This window comes from Lasioglossum baleicum, chromosome 7, assembly GCF_051020765.1.
Source record: "Lasioglossum baleicum chromosome 7, iyLasBale1, whole genome shotgun sequence".
Classification (NCBI taxonomy): Eukaryota; Metazoa; Arthropoda; class Insecta; order Hymenoptera; family Halictidae; genus Lasioglossum; species Lasioglossum baleicum.
The window spans coordinates 8,334,127-8,351,738 of NC_134935.1; the positions used below are offsets into that span (position 1 = coordinate 8,334,127).

Below are 17,612 nucleotides of genomic sequence, written 5' to 3' on the forward strand. Positions count from 1 at the left end.
AATGATAATGTAGGTAGAGTTCTTGATGAAAGCCCTACCTCAATCTCCCAGAACATTTACAGGATTTAGCTATAAAAAATTCTTAACAAAAATGATAATGTAGGTACAGTTCTTGGTGAAAGCCCTACCTCAATCTCCCAGTACATTTCCATGGTCCAGCTATAAAAATTGACAAGATACAATTCTTAACATGAATGGTGATTTAGGTAGAGTTCTTGGCGAAAGCCCTACCCAATGTCCCAGTACATCTCCATGGTCCAACTACAAAAATTTACAAGATACAATTCTTTACATAAATAACAATTTAGCTAGAGAGCTAGCTAGAGTTTTAGGTCTCCTGACAAAAGCCCTACCTCAATCTTCCAATAGATCCCCATGGTCCAACTATAAAAATCGACAAGCTAGAATTCTTAACAAAAATGATAATTTAGGTAGAGTTCTTTCTTGTATTTCCGTAGCGACATTTCAAATCAAAGCCATTACCAAGATTATCTTATTTGCTGATCTCTATTGCCGCTTGCTTTCAAGTTTCTCTATCTGTTCATTTGTCTTAATGGCACCATAAAATTAGCAACTGAATATCCAATTAAGTAGAATTAAGTATGTCAGCTTTCTCCGAACAAATTTACGAATCATCGCAGTCGCATGACGCACCACCACGTCACCATGTACAATCTAATCCAGTTCATACCGAATCCATGGAAATCCAGTGAATCGTCGAGTGAGCCATTTTAAAAATCTTTCATCACAGACGAACCAGTTACCATAGCTCCCACAAAGTTAGACCCACTAACGAATCGAGCCTGCAGCTAAGGATCGATCGAAACGATTGTCCCGTTGGTCTCAAGGTTTCTTTTGTCCTACCTCGAAGCCATAGATATGTTTGAACAATAATAATCGTTCCAGCGATTCTAGTCGGTGGCGCTCGAAGACAACTTGCGAATTAGCCGGCTGATATGTCGCGGCGAGGACGCTAATTGTTTTTCAGAACGGTTTGATTGGCGTCGAAATGGCCCCATTGTACTCGTGGAACAATGCAACTCTGGATCGCTGCACCGCCACGATATAATATGCAGCATGATGGCGAACGTGTCGGAATAGAAGCGGGATCAAACGTTCGCCTAAATCGACACAACTTTGCCAAACTTCGGACAGCTGAACTGCGGATTCGAGACCTCCTCCTATGACATTTGGCTAGACAAACATCTGTATTGTTACTTAGAAACCTCTTCGACAGTCTGAGACAATTGAGTTCCCCAGGGAATCTCTGGGAACAACTTTTGAGAACTGCTTTCGATATTGCAATTGTGAAATTGTTCGAATTTTAATCAGGCAAACGTCATCCGAAATGTGTCATAATAAAATAATAAAAAACAAAAGGTTTTTTATCATTGGATTAGCATTATCTGAAATAACGTTATTGAAAAATTTGCAGTTGAATTCTGTCCTCGAGACTTTTTACTGAAAACAGAAACGATATCCGACCTAATATTGCAGCTTGTTTGCTCATTTTTAATACTGAACCTACCGATCATCAAAAGTGACTGATGTGTACAGTATTATAAAAACAACAAGATTTTTATTTATATTTTGTCCGAATTTTACTATAATATATGTATACTGAGGTAAAAAAATATATTCAATAAATTATCATGAAAACACCTTTACAATTTCAATAATTATCAAATAATACATCTAAAATGGGTCATTTCACCCCTCGTGGTAGATTCAGTGTTAATTTCTGAAAAACTGTAAGCTACGAATTTAACTTGATTTAATGTAGGCTGTGTATGTACTTTATCTTACTTAGTGCAGCAGAGATAGATCTCAGTTGATATACAGTCACAGAGATCAGCAATTAAGTACATTAATTAATTATTTATTTGAAGAACACCACCGACATCCTTTTACTACCCTTAAAACTTTCATCTCCCAACTTTAAGGATGTTTTAAAATCAAAATTGGTATTTCGGGGTTTCTTGAACTGTGGGAATCGAATATAAACTGTGTTTGTAGAGAAAAATTTTTAGAACAATTTTATATAAATAAACAGATTTAATTTTATTCCTATAAAAATTCTTTTAAAAAATCTGAAGCTGGGGTCTCTGAGAGCCCACAGTACCTTGTGAAGGTTAAGTAAAATAAAAAATATATAAAGAAAACTTCTTAAAAACCACACGTATATTAAAATGCACTAAAAAGGAGAAAATAATTTCTTTCCTGATTCTCCATAAAATACCAAATCCGGTTAAATGATTAATAATATTTTTCCCCTAAATTTTAAGCAATTAGTTCAAAATTTCTTGTTATAAAATTAGTGTCGGAATAGATAGAAAAATTTAATATAAATTTAAATAAAATCATGGCATTAGTAACTATAAAAATAAAAGCGTGGAGCGCTAAACTATATTGACGTAATCTTCGTATTTAAAGCGTGGTTTTTAAAGCGTTCGTTTAAAAGCGTGGACCGCCTACTTATTTTTACCGTCACTAATGACACGATTTTATTTAAATATATGAAATTTTTCATCTATTCCGACACTAATTTTATAGCAGAAGAAATTTTGAACTAATTGCTGAAATTTTTTTAAATCATTTAACTGAATTCGGTATTTTATGTAGAACCAAGGAAAATATTATTTTCTCCTTTTCAGTGCATTTTATTATAAGCGTGGTTTTTAAAAAGTTTTCTTTATATATTTTATTTTCTACTTTCATTGTCATCGGAAGCAAGTGTGTAAACAAAATTTCGGCAAGATTGGACTATGGAAGATTTTACGCATACAACAACAACGCGGCAAGTTAATACGTACAAGCGTGGTGAAAAGAAAAAACACAAACGATATCGAAACTCGTGCGCGGTCCCAATTATTGCAAGACTAATTTTCCTTATCACGTTATACAATCTTCGCGACGAGTAATGGGTCTGAATTCTTCCGAAAAATCGTTCTCATCTCTCTCCCATGTATCAAAAGACATTATTACAACAAGAGAGGTAACTAAGAATGCCAGTCTATTATCGTTAAGTAGTTTCCTATGTTGCACAGGGCCCAGATATCGTTCATTCGATCGGCGTTCGAGCAATTCCGTTTTTACTGAGAAATCGGCGGAAAAGTATGTCGCCTCCCGGTCGATTCCGCCGTGCGATAACTCGCGATAAGTTGTATTATAAATAAATAAAACGATAAGCCGACACCACGCCGGGAGAATTATTCACGCTTAATCCGATCGGGCGAGCTCGTTTCCGGCCCGGAACATTCATCCGCAGCTTCTCGGCTTCCATTGTTTTCGTCCCGCGGTAAATCATCCCGCGAGATCCGGCTTTCGGGAGATCCCGATCACTTTCGGAGTCCCGAAACGAGAAATAAAAACAATCGGATGATACTGGAGTGCTACACGAAGCCGATCTACCGATTTTTATAGAATTCCAACCGGAGAGCCATCGCCGTTGCCGTTACTGATTGTTTATTTCTTCAATGTTCGTCTACGAGCTTCGAAATATTCGCTCGAACGACGGTTCCTTTCGTAGCACCAAGTAACAGTTCTGCTTCTAACACTAGGTTTACGGAACCCGTCAACACGACGGACTCTAATATTCTTAATTTGTGAATACAGTAAATCCTCAATCGCTGTCCGGGGTCGCCTGTGCGAACGCTGTCCAGTGCCTACCCATTCCACTGCCGTTGCGCCGCAGGGCGGCGATGATTGATCTCGGCTCGGGTATATCGGTGTGAACACCACTACATTCACATCATAAATCGAATGTTCAAACTTCTTAATTGTCATTATTTTTTTATGAGACTTTCGCTAACTTATTTCTGGCATTTTTCTGATTAAAATGACACCAGACACGATGTAATTTCAATTGTATTTAGTGGTTTAATCGACGATAAAAGTTTCGAACGCAACGATAAACAGCGTATGGGACATCTTTGAACTGTCTGCGTCTCTTTCTTTCCCATACGCTGTCCTTCCTTGCGACCGTAACTTTCATCGTCGATTAAACCACTAAATACAGTTGAAATTATATCGTGTTTGGTCCTATTTTAATCAGAAAAATGCCAGAAATAAGTTAGTGAAAGTCCCATAAAAAAATATGTAATGAAAAATAAAGCATTTTTAATCGGTATTACGATATATTGTGAGAACACGCGGCTCTTTAAACTGTGCCGGCGACGGCGACATGCTTCGGCCACGCGATCCGTATTTCATTCTGTCCTTTTCTATGTTCGGCTCTCTATGTATTGGAAAAATTGCCAAAAATTTGGATAGACACATTCTTGTTGTGTTTATAAAATAATGTAAAATAGTTATTTCTAGAGCTTCGTCACTCTAATGTTAAAGGATTGCTACTATACGCTCCGGTGTCACGTGATCAAACCGTTGTTTCAACAGACTTCACGGCAAACGCTTTTCCTATTCGGTCGAACAAAAAGATACGCGTGTACAGTAACTACTTTGAAAAGATTTTTTAGAGATTCGGCAAACGACTTTAATATATTTTTTTTAGAAACATTTCCGCGAGAACCGGTTCTGCTTCCATTTTCCCGATTTTGTTCCTCGCGACCGATCAGATCGAAATACGGACTGCAACAACATTTCCCCTCACCCCTCACCCCTTCGATTTAATTGCGAGAGAGGATTGGTGTTTGCTCGCGATCGTCGAAGACCGGCGACAATTGTTTGCGAAAAGCCGCGGCGAAAACGAACTGGTTTTCATTGGTTCCGGTGTACAAATACTAAATTGACTTTCATTACGCCCCCGACGCGACGGCAACGCGTCCGTTAATGGTTCACCGCGGCTAACGAAGTTAATATCAACGGGTAGCATACTCTCTCTCGTTCTCTCTCTCTCTCGCAGCAACCGTGCAATTTCTCGCGGCCTCGAACAATGTTTTCTCCATCGGACCGCTCCAATCCAAACAAGTCGGCCAATTTGCTTTTTTTAATGAACAACCCTAAAAGAAGAAGACTGCGCAGCTGAATGACGCGATTCTCCGGCAAACGATCAACTAATTGCAAGTATCGTCGCTGAACTATCAGGTCATTGGCGTCATTGCAAAAGTCTTGATACGATCTTCGGTTTATCCGTCAAATTGGCCGGTTTTCTCTATGTCAGAGTTATTGAAATTATAAAAACGCCTTCATAGGAAATGACTGGGGTAAACTTTGCTTTACCGGACTCAAAATTGGTACCTTTTTCCTACGAATTATGATGTATTTGGTATGTAATCCAGTAGGTTTGTACATGGCGCGGATGCAGATCGAAGTTTCGATCCTGTAGGATCAATACTTGAGGAGCTATGGTCGCTTAAAGTTGAACATTTTTGACAGATAAGCGGCTCGCGGTCGTCACTACAAACCAATATGGCGACGCCCTTACCTGTCAAAAATGCTCAACTTTAAGCGACCATAGCTCCTCAACTGTTGATCATAGAGGATCAAAACTTCGATCTGCATCCGTGCCGAGTACAAATCTACTGGATTACATACCAAATACATCATAAATTCGTAGGAGAAAGGTACTAATTTTGAGTCCGGTAAAGTAAAGTTTACCCGAATATTTTACAAAATTACTTGGAGATCAAAGGAACGGATCAGAATGTGGTAGAATCGAAAATGGTATAATTTGCATAAACATTCGCGGTTCGGTAGCGACGAGGAGGAATCCCGCGAGTGTTCCCCGGACGTGAAACGCGGAATCATCGTCGCGTGGAGCATGCTCGTTCCCGCAGACAAATAAACAAATAAATCGGCATTAACCGAGCGCGTACGCGCGAGTAGAGCTCGCGCCTCGTTGCCTTGTCGCTGTTCCGACAAAAAAATCACGTCCGGCCGAGGTAAACGCGTTACGCTATCGATCGCGAACGCGAAACTATAATAAACGATAAGCCGAGCATTCGCCGGAAAATACTGGCTGTCCCGACGCGATGCAATGATCCCCGGCGAGATACGAGCGACACCGTGTCGCCCTCCAATTTGCAATAAACAAAACGGAACAACGTTCGCGGGACCCGTGTATCGCTTAGGAAGAGGTTTCGCGATGAATTACGCGAACGCGTTCAAGTATTCCGAGGACGGGACACCATCTTGGACCGCGAGCAAACGGTTAACCCCCGAGGCCATTAATTATTTTCGGGTCGGGTTTCAGCGCAAAATGCGAAACAAAAACGAAACCGAACCGCGCCTCGCCGATCGGATGGTGCCGCCTTGTTTTTACGAGTACCGGGGAATTTTAATCAACCGAAGGCTCGAGGAATTAATTACGAAGCTCGCGGGATTCCGCGTTTAGCCCCCAGACGCTAGACGGTGGAAAAACGAACCCGGCCAATAACCTCCTGGACGAGTTAACTCGTCTCCTCCGATCTCCGATCGGCTCTCCTTCTTTTGTTCGTCGGTGGTTTCTTCAAAAGTTTATACCTTGGTTCACAAAAACCGGTTCAGAAGAAGTCGCAATCCAGCTCTCCGAGGATCTCCGCGATCACTGTCCCTTCTATTATTCCTGATTTCCTATTTTTCTAAATCTAGCTATACAGTAAAGTCGCGATCCAGCTGCCTGAGGATGTCCACGATCACTATATCCCTTCTGTTATTCCTCATTTTCTATTTTTTAAACTTAGCTATACAGTAAAGTCAGCGATCCAGCTCCCTGAGGAGCTGTCGCGCGGTCCGTGTTTACATGCTGTCCTTTTCTACGTTCGGCATCCTTTGTACTTTCGGTGCGGTCGACGCAGTCATAAAAAAATAGTTTCCCTACGCGATCTCTGCCCCTGCTCGGAACAGGCGATGGGAGCTAGATCGTGACTTTACTGTAATTGAACCACACGATTCGAGACGTTGACTAGCTCTTTGGTCAGGAGGATCCTCTACACTCTACGTCCATCGAGAGCTGTAGCACTCGACGCACACGTGGTGGACATCGCTCGGACGTCGCAGTTATCGTTCGTCTCTTAACGAACAACCAGAGGAAAAATAACGACGTGTGCCATTTACATAGTCTGCCGGCAGATAACGATGACCCGCTGCAAGTCGGTCGATTCTTCTCGCTTATTTCCCGTCTGTCGCTCGAGACCAAGTGGCTCTCTCGAAAAGAAATGGCGGCGAGACTAACGAACAAAGAATTAATTCTAGAAGCACCAAAGCCGAGTGAAGAAAGTCGATGGGACCTCTCCGTCCTTTGTAATCTCATAGCACTTCTTAGAACAGAAAACTAATAAAATAAATGTCCACGTAGCTCCTGTAATTTGAACCTACTGCAGACAATTTTTACTTTGCAGAATTATTAACTCTTCACACTCGGATTTCAACTCGAAAATGAAACGTTTCTTCCGACCTAGAATAATTCCATTCTCTTTCTTTCTATAAATATGGAATTGATATAGTACCTCGTACAATACTTGAATGTTTAGTAACTAATTTTATATCGATGTTTTTAATCATCTAAACAGTCATTTGAATAATGGCACAGCAATTTTTAGTGGCGAGAAAAACATTTCTACCTAGCTGAAAATGAAACATTTCTTCTTAGCTAGAATAAATCCATGTATATGATTCTTTTGTTTCTATAAATATGGAATTGATATAGTACCACAGACGAGATATAAGAATAGACCTGACACCTTATTACCGACACCTTAAAATGCCAGTGATAGCAATAACTTTCTTTAAATTATATCCATAATTTGCTATTAACCCGGCTATAAATATTGTGCCCCTAGAAATAATAATAATACATCTCTCTAATTCTATGTATAGAGGTGTTGACACTGAATGGTAACGGGGTGTTAGCACAGACGAGATATAGGAAATGGGGTGCTAGGAACCCAATACCGACGGACACCAAAATGCATTGGGTGTCAGGTCTATTCCTATATCTCGTCGGTGATAGTACCTCATACAACACTTGAATGTTTAGTAATTGATTAGATGCCAACATATTTAGTAATGTCAACAATATTTTCAATAACGGCACAGCAATTTTTAGTGGCGACTCTGATTCACCACTGGAGTGCTAACGGTTAAGAAATGAATGTCTATCTACCTTCAAACTATTGCAACTTGTACGTTCGGGCGGGTCAATTAGATCGCCGATTAAAAGCACGATACCTGAACGAGGAGCAGATCGATCGAACAATAACAGTTTCATAGAAAAGTTGAGCGGCTCTGTACGTGTTTGTATCCGTCTGATGAGGTTTGATATCGAGAGATGCTGCCCGATATCCCGAGCCCACGTCCAAACTACTTCGGATAGGCGCCAAGATCCACAATGCCAAGGGAGGTAAATATCAGTTCGTTGGCAAGAATCGTTGCAGTCCGCGGCTCTCTCTCTCTCTCTCTCCCGCATTCCACGATGTGATACATCCGATACCTCTTGACCATTACGTCGATAGGTGCTCGAGACAAAAGACCGCGGAAGTTCGAGAACTTCTTCAGATAAGGAAGCAAAGCCTGAAATAAATCTGGCCGACTCGAAGTACATATCAACAGAAATGTTCCAAGAACACTGCACACTTCCAACGTAAGTCTCGCACCAACAAGGCTGAGTCTATTTGACCATTTCTTTTCGTCTATCCTAACCCGGTTAGTTCATCTACTACCCAGCGATATTCCCTCTAATACCGTTCATCATCCTGTTATCTCACCGGCTTGCCAAATGCCAGTTGCTATCTCCAAAGGTAGCCAGCGAAATGTCCATTTTAGTTGCTATTACGTGGAAAATATTTATACAGGTTTCTTAGACGCGAACGTTCCATTTTGTTTCTCCGAAGAACCAATTTCAACTTGTCCACAGGGTGGAATTTTATATTCTAGCATTTTTGAAAATGTTCAGAAGCCATAAACGCATACAGATCCACAATCTAGTTATTAATAGACTGCGGATGTCTATGCAATTTGCAATTTTTGTAGACGAATTTTCAGCTACTGTTTAGATCTGAAATCAATGAAAATCATATTAAATTCTGTCGTATTTTATATCGTAGCGTTCTTTGAAAATTTTCGAAATCCATAATTGCGTGAAGATCCGCAGTCTAGTTATTAATTATACAGCCGTAAGAATGGTCCCCTGTCCAAGGGTGAAAATAATATTTTAAGGATTATTTAAAACACAGTATTTGGCTGAAACAGTTTCGACTAAAACGAAGTTGATAATCCGGCATTGTACAACGAAAAGGATGGAAGGGAGAGCCTTTGCTGTTGCTCTCGTCGAGCGTAAACAATGGCGTGGTTCCATTGGGGAATCGGGTACAAGGAACAGGCTTGATAAGGACGCAAGAGTCACCATGATAATGGAGATAAACCTCGATAAATCGGTCACCGCCGGAAATATATAACAGGACGAAGACGCGAGTCGCCGCGAACTTTTCTTTTCGGCACGCGTGTGGCACCAGTCATGGCCAAGTTTCGCGGACGTTTGTTCATTTTTCTGGCGTTCCTCTGCACCAGTGTACATTGCGCGGAAAATCTCATCGACAAAGAATGGTGGGAAACCGCGTTGGTCTATCAGATATGGCCGAGAGGATTCCAGGACAGCAATGGGGACGGTGAAGGAGATCTTAGAGGTACGTACTTACTGCTACTTGTCCGAATTACTGTGCCATTAAGCTAACTTGTTAATCTTTAGGCATTTATGGTTTCTGAAAATATTCAAAAAGTGCCAGAGTATAAAGTTTGACAGAATTTAATACCGTTTTTATTCATTTCACACCTGCAAAGGCTACTACCACTGAAAATAAGATTTTATTTGATTCCACCTTCTCTCTCTTAACACTAAATCTACCGAGCACTGAAAGCGATTGAAATGTTTCATCTGATAAAAATAACAAGGCTCTATTTATTTATATTTTGTGCAATTTTTATTGCAATACGTGCTTGGATAAATAAATTCATCGAATCAATTTCCACGTAAGCAACGTCATCGTTTCAATAATTGTAAAATTAAAAATCTACGACCGGTTTTATTGAACGGCAGTGGTAAATGTTAAAATCCTTCTTAAAAAATATTGGGTTGTAAAAAAAGAAATGCAGGATTTTTGTTCCTGTTTTAATTGCAATTTTATACCAATAAATATTTATCTTAATTTAATGAGTTTCATGTAATTTTAAAGCTTGTTTTACGCTCTATTTGATTATGATATTTGTGATGTGATATTTAATTTTATTCAAATTTTTACTAAATTATTTGGCTTTTATTTCAAGATGTCTAAACGCGATTTTCGCATTACATTTATACTTCACTTTAAACTCGTAGAAAAAAAATGCGTTTTGACATCCTGAAATAAAAGCCAAATAATTCAATAAAAATTTGAATCAAATTAAATATCAGAAGCATATTTAAATAGAGCATAAAACAAACTTTAAAATGACATATAACTCATTAAATTAAGGTTAATATTTATTGGTATAAAATTGCAATTAAAACAAAGGAACAAAAATCCTGCATTTCTTTCTTTACAACCTAATTGTTAATGACTTATTTGCTTTTCATTTCATCTGTTCCCAATTTTAATCAAGCCTCAAAATCTGTCTTTCAAGTTAAAAAGCGTGAATATTTCCTGACAAATACCGTGCAGCATATTCTTTGCTGCAAGAGACACGAAGCAAAATTGATTGTCTATCGATATTATTAACAACATTAGAGAAATTTATCTGATACTTGCTGACCCAAATCAGGCTACTTGCCCCTATAATTACCTGCATAACAAACGATGCAATTGCAACGGCGCGCGTCGCGGCGCGGCGGGGAAATTTAAATTTTGCCCGTTTCTTTAATATCAGCCGAGCTGCGAGAAAAACGTAGTTACTGCGCGAGATCTAATTTATCGTTGGCTGGTTGTAGTACCAATTGAAGTTAAGCATTTGAATTTGTGCATTTCTGACGTATGCAACAGTGTAAAGCGTAGGAAAAGGTGTTTTATTTTATTCCGATTTTTCTATAATCCTCTATGAAAATGGAAATTTGGAAATAAAGATTCACAGTCGGTAGGTAATGTAGCACAGCCATGATACCGTTCGATGTGAACTGGTTTTCCTGGAACAAGAATGTCTGTTATCGTCGGAGCATGATTTACCATTGGAAAATTACGAGCGGAGGGAATATGTACATTGAATTTTTGAAATTCGATCTATGGCTGCGGATTAGGGATCTATCATGGAATTAATTATTGAAATAAATAATTCGAGCTTTTACTAATGATTAGACTGCGGATCTTTATGCATTTATAAAGAAATTAGTTGGGCGAGATATAAAATAATAATGGATTAGAAAAATTCAAGATTATTGTAATGTTGTTTTTAACGTAACAAAGTCATTAAGGGATGAAGTCAATTTTTATTTTATTCCTGCTTCCCACAATCCGCAGTATAGTGATGATGTGCAAAAAGAATTATCGTGTCTCCTTGCTCTGTAAATTGAATTTGAAAAATATGGATCTCGTGTGCAGGCATCATCAACCGTCTTGATTACATCCAGGATCTTAACGTCGATGCTATTTGGCTGAATCCTATTTATCTGTCGCCTATGGTCGACTCTGGATTCGACGTTGTTAAATATGATTCTATACATCCAATATTCGGTAATTTCGACGACTTCGATTTACTCGTCAAGGGAGCACATGATCGTGGTAAGTACGAGTATTATTTTAATAATATACTTCCAAAAATTTCTTATCATAACAATCGCGGTTCCAGATATAAAAGTGATTTTGGATCTAGTACCGAATCATTCCAGTGACCAACACGAATGGTTCATATCATCTGTGCGGCGTACCAGAGAATATAGTGATTACTACATATGGGCAGACGGTTCTATCCATAAAAATGGCAGTCGCGTGCCTCCTAATAATTGGGTAAGTGAATGTTTTCCGTAAAGAATATTGAAACCGATTCGCTATATGAGTTTTCTGAGACAAACAATTGAATTTAGAAAACGAAAGGTATTTTTAACCGACTTCTAAAAAGGAGGAGGTTACTCAATTCGATCTGTATGTGCCTTTTTTCGCTTTTTTCCTATGTATGTTCACCGATTACGCCGAGATGGATGGACCAATCGGAACGAAACCTTTTGCATCTTGTAGAGTATGTCTCCCGATTGGTCCCTTGAAAACAAATTCTGCATTTTCTCATTCTTTGCGGTTTTTATTGCAAATAACCAATAAGACCGAAAAACCATCGGTGTTCTACAAATTCTGCTCGTTCCACTGAAAAGCGTGAAATAAAAAAATCTTATAAAAAAAATTGAACCGACAAAAAAGGCACTGAAAAAGTGCACTAAAAAGTATGAAATAATTTCCATTTAATTAATGTGAATACACACGAACTTAAATACAATATAATCTTTTCGGAGGCGGCGCGAAATTGAAAATTTTCCAAATGACAGATGTTGCTGATTATGATGTCATTGGAATATGGAGGACTTGGAAATCAGTAGGTGGCAAGAGAAGATACATTAATATGTGAAAGTATGTAGAAGAATTTAAGGATTTCGTAATTTCCAATGTCGAAAACGTTTCCGAAAATTTTCCAAATGACAGATGTTGGTAATTATGATTTCATTGGAATATGGAGGACTTGGAAATCAGTAGGTGGGAAGAGAAGATACATTAATATGTGAAAGCATGTAGAAGAATTTAAGGATTCTCGTAATTTCCGTCGCCTCCGAAAAGATTGTATTGTATTTAAGATCGTGTGTATTCACATAAGTTAAATGGAAATTATTTCATACTTTTTAGTGCATTTTTTAATGCGTTTTTATTTTTGGTCACCGCGAATTTAATTCAATTCGTCTATCAACGAGCTAGTTTCGTTGATCAGTATAATTCTAGAAGGTGTAATATTGTGCTCTCTGCTTTTATATTTAGGTGAGCACCTATAGCAATGAACCTGGATCAGCATGGAAATGGGAGAGGAGAAGACGACAGTGGTATTACCATAAATTCCACGAATGTCAACCTGACCTCAACTTGAGAAATGAACATGTGTTGAAAGAATTAGTGGTATAAGAGTTGTAATATAAATTCGTATGAGTTGTAACATAATAAGGTACTTACGTTACCACCTAATATTGTTATATCCTCAATTCCACAGAATGTCATCGGCTTCTGGTTAGATAAAGGAGTCGATGGCTTCCGGATTGGCGCTGTATCATACTTATTCGAAGACGAGGCTCTAAGAGACGAGCCTGTCGTTGGAAACGGAGATTACACCAGCGGATTACCTGAAAACACAGATCTTGTATACAAATTTCGCTCCTACATCAATAATTGGATATTGACGAAAAAATCAACCCCAAAGTAAACACAACAATGTCGTTTATTTATCAGTTCTTCTTATATAGAAAGTCGACGTGTTAATGCTAAACTAACTTAATTGTTTACTTATAGATTGCTGATCTTAGAATCCTACGATTCCGACGACAAACTGATAGCGCTTTATGGCAACAGTACCAACGATGGTGTTCCCCCATTCAATTTCCGTTTCATATCTTCCATCCAGAACTCCAGCACAGCTGAACAGATTAAAAATGTTCTGCAAAATTGGTTGGACATCATTCCCGATGATGCGAGCACGAACTGGGTGGTAAGACCATGCTGTAGTAATATTTTGTTAATATTAAATTATAAAATGAAATATTGGAGAAATATGAGAATGAAATATATTCGAGATTCTCGAGTTTATCGGGATTGACGAAGAAGTAGGGATTCTCGGAAGAGTCAGGATTCTCGAAATAATTTATTCTTTATGTATTTAATATAATATAAATATTTAATTATTATACAAAATTATTTCCATTGAAAGAATGTTGTATACAATATTCCCGAAATTTTCGGAAAACCCAATATTCGAGAATCTTGAAATTTTCGGGAATCCCAAAATTCGAGAATCTCGAAATTTTCGGAAAACCCAATATTCAAGAATCTTGAAATTTTCGGGAATCCCAAAATTCGAGAATCTCGAAATCTTCTGGAAACCCAATATTCGAGAATCTCGAAATTTTCAGGTACCCGTCCGTATCCCAAAAAAATTTCGTGTTCCCGACTCAATATTTCGAGTTCTCGCACATTCCTGGTCATTGTCATATTCTCGAAATCTTCGGGAAACTTGATTCCTTCGCAATATCTCAAAATTTTCGAGAAACCCGACTCGTTCCGACCATCGGGTTCTCGCGCACCCCTAGTAACAACATATTGTTAAACAATTTGATCGTGCACTTCTAGCTTTCCAATCACGACAACTCGCGAGCAGCGTCCAGAATTGGCCTAAATCGCGTGGACGGTCTCCACATGCTGAGTTTACTATTACCCGGACAAGCGTTCACCTATTACGGGGATGAGATAGCAATGTTAGACAGAGAGCTATCATGGGCCGAAACGATTGATCCGATGGGAAGATCAAAAACCAAAGAAACGTATCACAAATACTCCAGAGATCCTGCTAGAACACCAATGCAGTGGAGCATTCACACATCAGCAGGATTCTCGAACAACACCAGCACCTACCTACCAATTCACCAAGAATACAGAACCATAAACGTGGAATCGCAACTGCAAGAACGACAGAGTAATTTAAACATTTACAAACAGCTCTCTGCACTTAGGAAAAACAAAGTGTTCACCCATGGGGGCTACGAATTAGCTACCTTGAACAATGATCGCGTGTTTGTCCTGAAAAGGTGCGTAAACTATGATGGTATGATTCAAACCAATGCCTGAAGAGACAATTCCAATTTTCATGTTTAATTCTGTTCATAGATTTCTGATGGGCCAGCCTTTGTATATTGTCGTTGTCAACGTAGGACTGCGCGAGGAGAATGTTAATTTGAGAACGTTGTATCCAAACATTGAAGCATCCATGGATATTGTTGTTGCTTCCAGCAATGCTGTTCCAATCACGTTAGTTGCACTCTCTGTTTGATGCTTGTTGCGCATTTTATGTGTTCATGAGAAAAAGCAACAGATTTGCTTACTGACATGTTCATGACGTTAACCAGAAAAGTGTCAGTTCGTTGAAACAAATTTTCAAGTATAAATTCAATAACTCGACACGCGAAGTCATAATAGATGTCCACCCCACTCGTATACTGTAAATGTAAAATATAGGAGTGGGGTGGACATCTATTATGACTCGAACATCTTCCTCCGAAAAATTGTCGATCTTTCGATCATAGAATTATCTCGTAGAAGCAGCCTGCAATTTTTAATTAATGTAGGGTTGGGACCGGGTAGTAGTCTAACTCGACTTTTAATAATATAAAATGAAATTTAGTAATTAACCCTTTGCACTCGAGTGGTGACTTGTTGCATTGTTAAATTTATATTCAATAAATTACTATATAAACGTATTTACTATTTTAATAAACTACTAAAAGTATTGTATGAGGTATTATTAGATCGGAAAGAAAGTTCTTACGGTTTTTGTTATTTTGATTTTACAATAAAAACCGCAAGAACTTTCTTTCCAACCTAATATATCAGTTTTATATTGATAAAATTAAGAAAATCATATAAAATAGAAATATTTCGGGTCAGAAGAAAAATTCGGTTTCCGAATTAGAATAGCTCCGAGTGCAAAGGGTAAATCAGAAAAGTGTCACGAATAGGTCGGTATCAATTTCATCGAAACAAATTTTCAAGTATAAATTCGATAAGTAGACACGCGAATTCATAATAGATGTCCACCCCGCTCGTATACTGTAAATGTAAAATCATAGGAGTGGAGTAGACAGCTATTATGACTCGAAGCATCTTCCTACGAAAAATTGTCGATATATCTTATACATACATATATATTGCAACTTTTAATTAACATGACTGATTCGCTGTTTAGGAGAGCAATCCCCACAGACAAACTGATCCTCAGCGCGAACGCAGCGTACGTGTTGAAAGTTAAGGAGATAGAGGTGGCAACAGGAACGCCGACAACCACGAAGACGCCAGGACACAATTCTGCTGGCAACTCGATGGCAATGTTACAATTAACAATCAGCACTGTCGTGGCGATAATGCTGTCCCAATATTAATCCTCAACACTTCGGTCGTGTACAATCTCGAATAAAAATATTCGCACAGCTATCAAACCAATTTTTAGTTGCACGATTCTACATGGATGCGAAGAATAAAGCGATAGTTTATAATTATAAGGTTCATTCTCACTGTAGGCGTAATTGTAGTGCAACAGTCGTAACAAATTATGAATTCACCCTCCTGTATTGCCAACTGGTAACATAGTATTACCACCTGCACGGTAGCTGTGAATCAAACATTTGCTGCGACGATTGCTTCCGGAGAATTCATTATTATTTCATTGCGTTAAGCCAACTCGTCAAACAGATTTCTCTTTACTCTCTTCGTTCATTTCGTTTGCAATTTCACCGTCGAAATCCCGAAACGAGTGTTGCTGAAATTGTATATCACGACTGCAACACGTTAAAAGTCAGAAATATAACACACCGACAATTTTCCTCTGTTCTTCTTACAACTTCACCAACTGTAATTACGTGCAACAATAAAAATTCTATAGAAGACGAGGACCTCGTTCTGTTTTTACACGTTCCCTAACGTCGTCCACAGCCGTATGAAAGCTCGAAAGTGCAGAGCAATCTCGAAGAGTCTAATAGCGAGACATAAACCACAGTTGTCGACGACGAGAAGAAGAAAATTAAAGAGTTGTCGGTGATTATAGGTGTAACGGTCGTAACTAACTTATAAATTCACCCTTCAGCGGTGGATCTCGGCGGTGTAACATATTATTAGGGGTTTGCTGGTTTACCCTTGATTAATTCATCGCGTCTACGTTTTCTTCGCCGGCTAAATATCGATTAGCGTTTCACGGCTATCCAAGGGGCCTATGAAAAACGCATTGCTTCCTGGTCTCGTTTGCAAAATGTACAATGTTCCTGCGATTCCCGGAGCTGCGCAACAATTAATTTCACGTTCAGCTGAGGCAAGAGGAACGCTGTCGTTATGTTCGATAAAGCAACGCCGGAGAAGGCAGTCAACTTTACACGGCTTGCCGTGTGTTTGAACATGTACTGGCCCCTCGAGCCAACCACCAACAAATTTTGGAGGGTTCTACACAATATTCTAAAAGCCCTCAGCTTGCTCTGCACGATCGCGGTGTTTCTACCGTTGTTGTACTCTGTCTACTTAAATCTGAAACGCAACGACTACACCCACTTCTCCAAGGCAGCCTGCATGACGCTCGCTTCCATCCATGTCATGGGACAGGCCGCAGTCAGCTTCTTTCAACACGATCAGCTACAGGTCAATTTCCAATAAACTATTCATTTTTCATTGAACATTCATTATTTTTAGTTCATTGGTCTTGAGGAACTTTCTTCTTCAGACATCTTCTCTAACATGGATGTCCAGTTCGTTCGGAAGATGATTACCCTTCATCCAGGTGATATGTACCCATAATTTTGAAAGTGGTCCAAGTGATTTATTTCTTTTAAAGGAAAAGAATATTAACACTAAATGTATTATATATAATGTGGAAAGTGGAAATAACGAGCACTAACAAATGGTTCATTTTTGACAGTATCGTAAACATTACATTGAATTAATTTTGTTTCAAATAATGTGATTTAAATATAATGATTGAAAGTCGAATTTCAA

General features: G+C 38.8%; 1 protein-coding gene and 1 long non-coding RNA gene across 6 annotated transcripts in view; one reads left to right on the forward strand and one right to left on the reverse strand.

Moving 5' to 3' along the window:
• The window catches only part of LOC143210456 (uncharacterized), a 53,585-nt gene that overhangs the window by 27,267 nt on the left and 8,706 nt on the right, over positions 1-17,612 (reverse strand). For 3 of the 5 annotated variants that reach the window (XR_013009254.1, XR_013009251.1, XR_013009250.1), the window contains 3 exons: positions 13,374-13,586; positions 13,047-13,213; positions 7,271-11,029 (listed from right to left, as the gene is read on the reverse strand). This is a non-coding gene — a long non-coding RNA (uncharacterized LOC143210456). Of the gene's footprint in view, positions 1-7,270; positions 11,030-13,046; positions 13,214-13,361; positions 13,587-17,612 lie in introns of those variants that run through there. The other 2 variants (XR_013009252.1, XR_013009253.1) reach the window with 2 other exon arrangements.
• Positions 7,271-16,938, forward strand: LOC143210411 (maltase A3). Its single transcript, XM_076427257.1, has 9 exons — positions 7,271-9,560; positions 11,442-11,621; positions 11,689-11,846; positions 12,858-12,992; positions 13,084-13,289; positions 13,380-13,575; positions 14,214-14,668; positions 14,748-14,888; positions 15,823-16,938. Exons 1-9 carry the CDS (start codon positions 9,392-9,394, stop codon positions 16,013-16,015), a joined length of 1,833 nt encoding a protein of 610 aa, XP_076283372.1. The 5' UTR covers positions 7,271-9,391; the 3' UTR covers positions 16,016-16,938.

Bases quoted from the DNA above. Each gene is read 5' to 3' on its own strand.
- LOC143210411 (XM_076427257.1), top strand. From the start codon at position 9,392: ATGGCCAAGTTTCGCGGACGTTTGTTCATTTTTCTGGCGTTCCTCTGC. The intron at 12,993-13,083 runs GTATAAGAGTTG...TCAATTCCACAG, and splicing joins ATGTGTTGAAAGAATTAGTG to AATGTCATCGGCTTCTGGTT. The intron at 13,576-14,213 runs GTAAGACCATGC...GTGCACTTCTAG, and splicing joins ATGCGAGCACGAACTGGGTG to CTTTCCAATCACGACAACTC.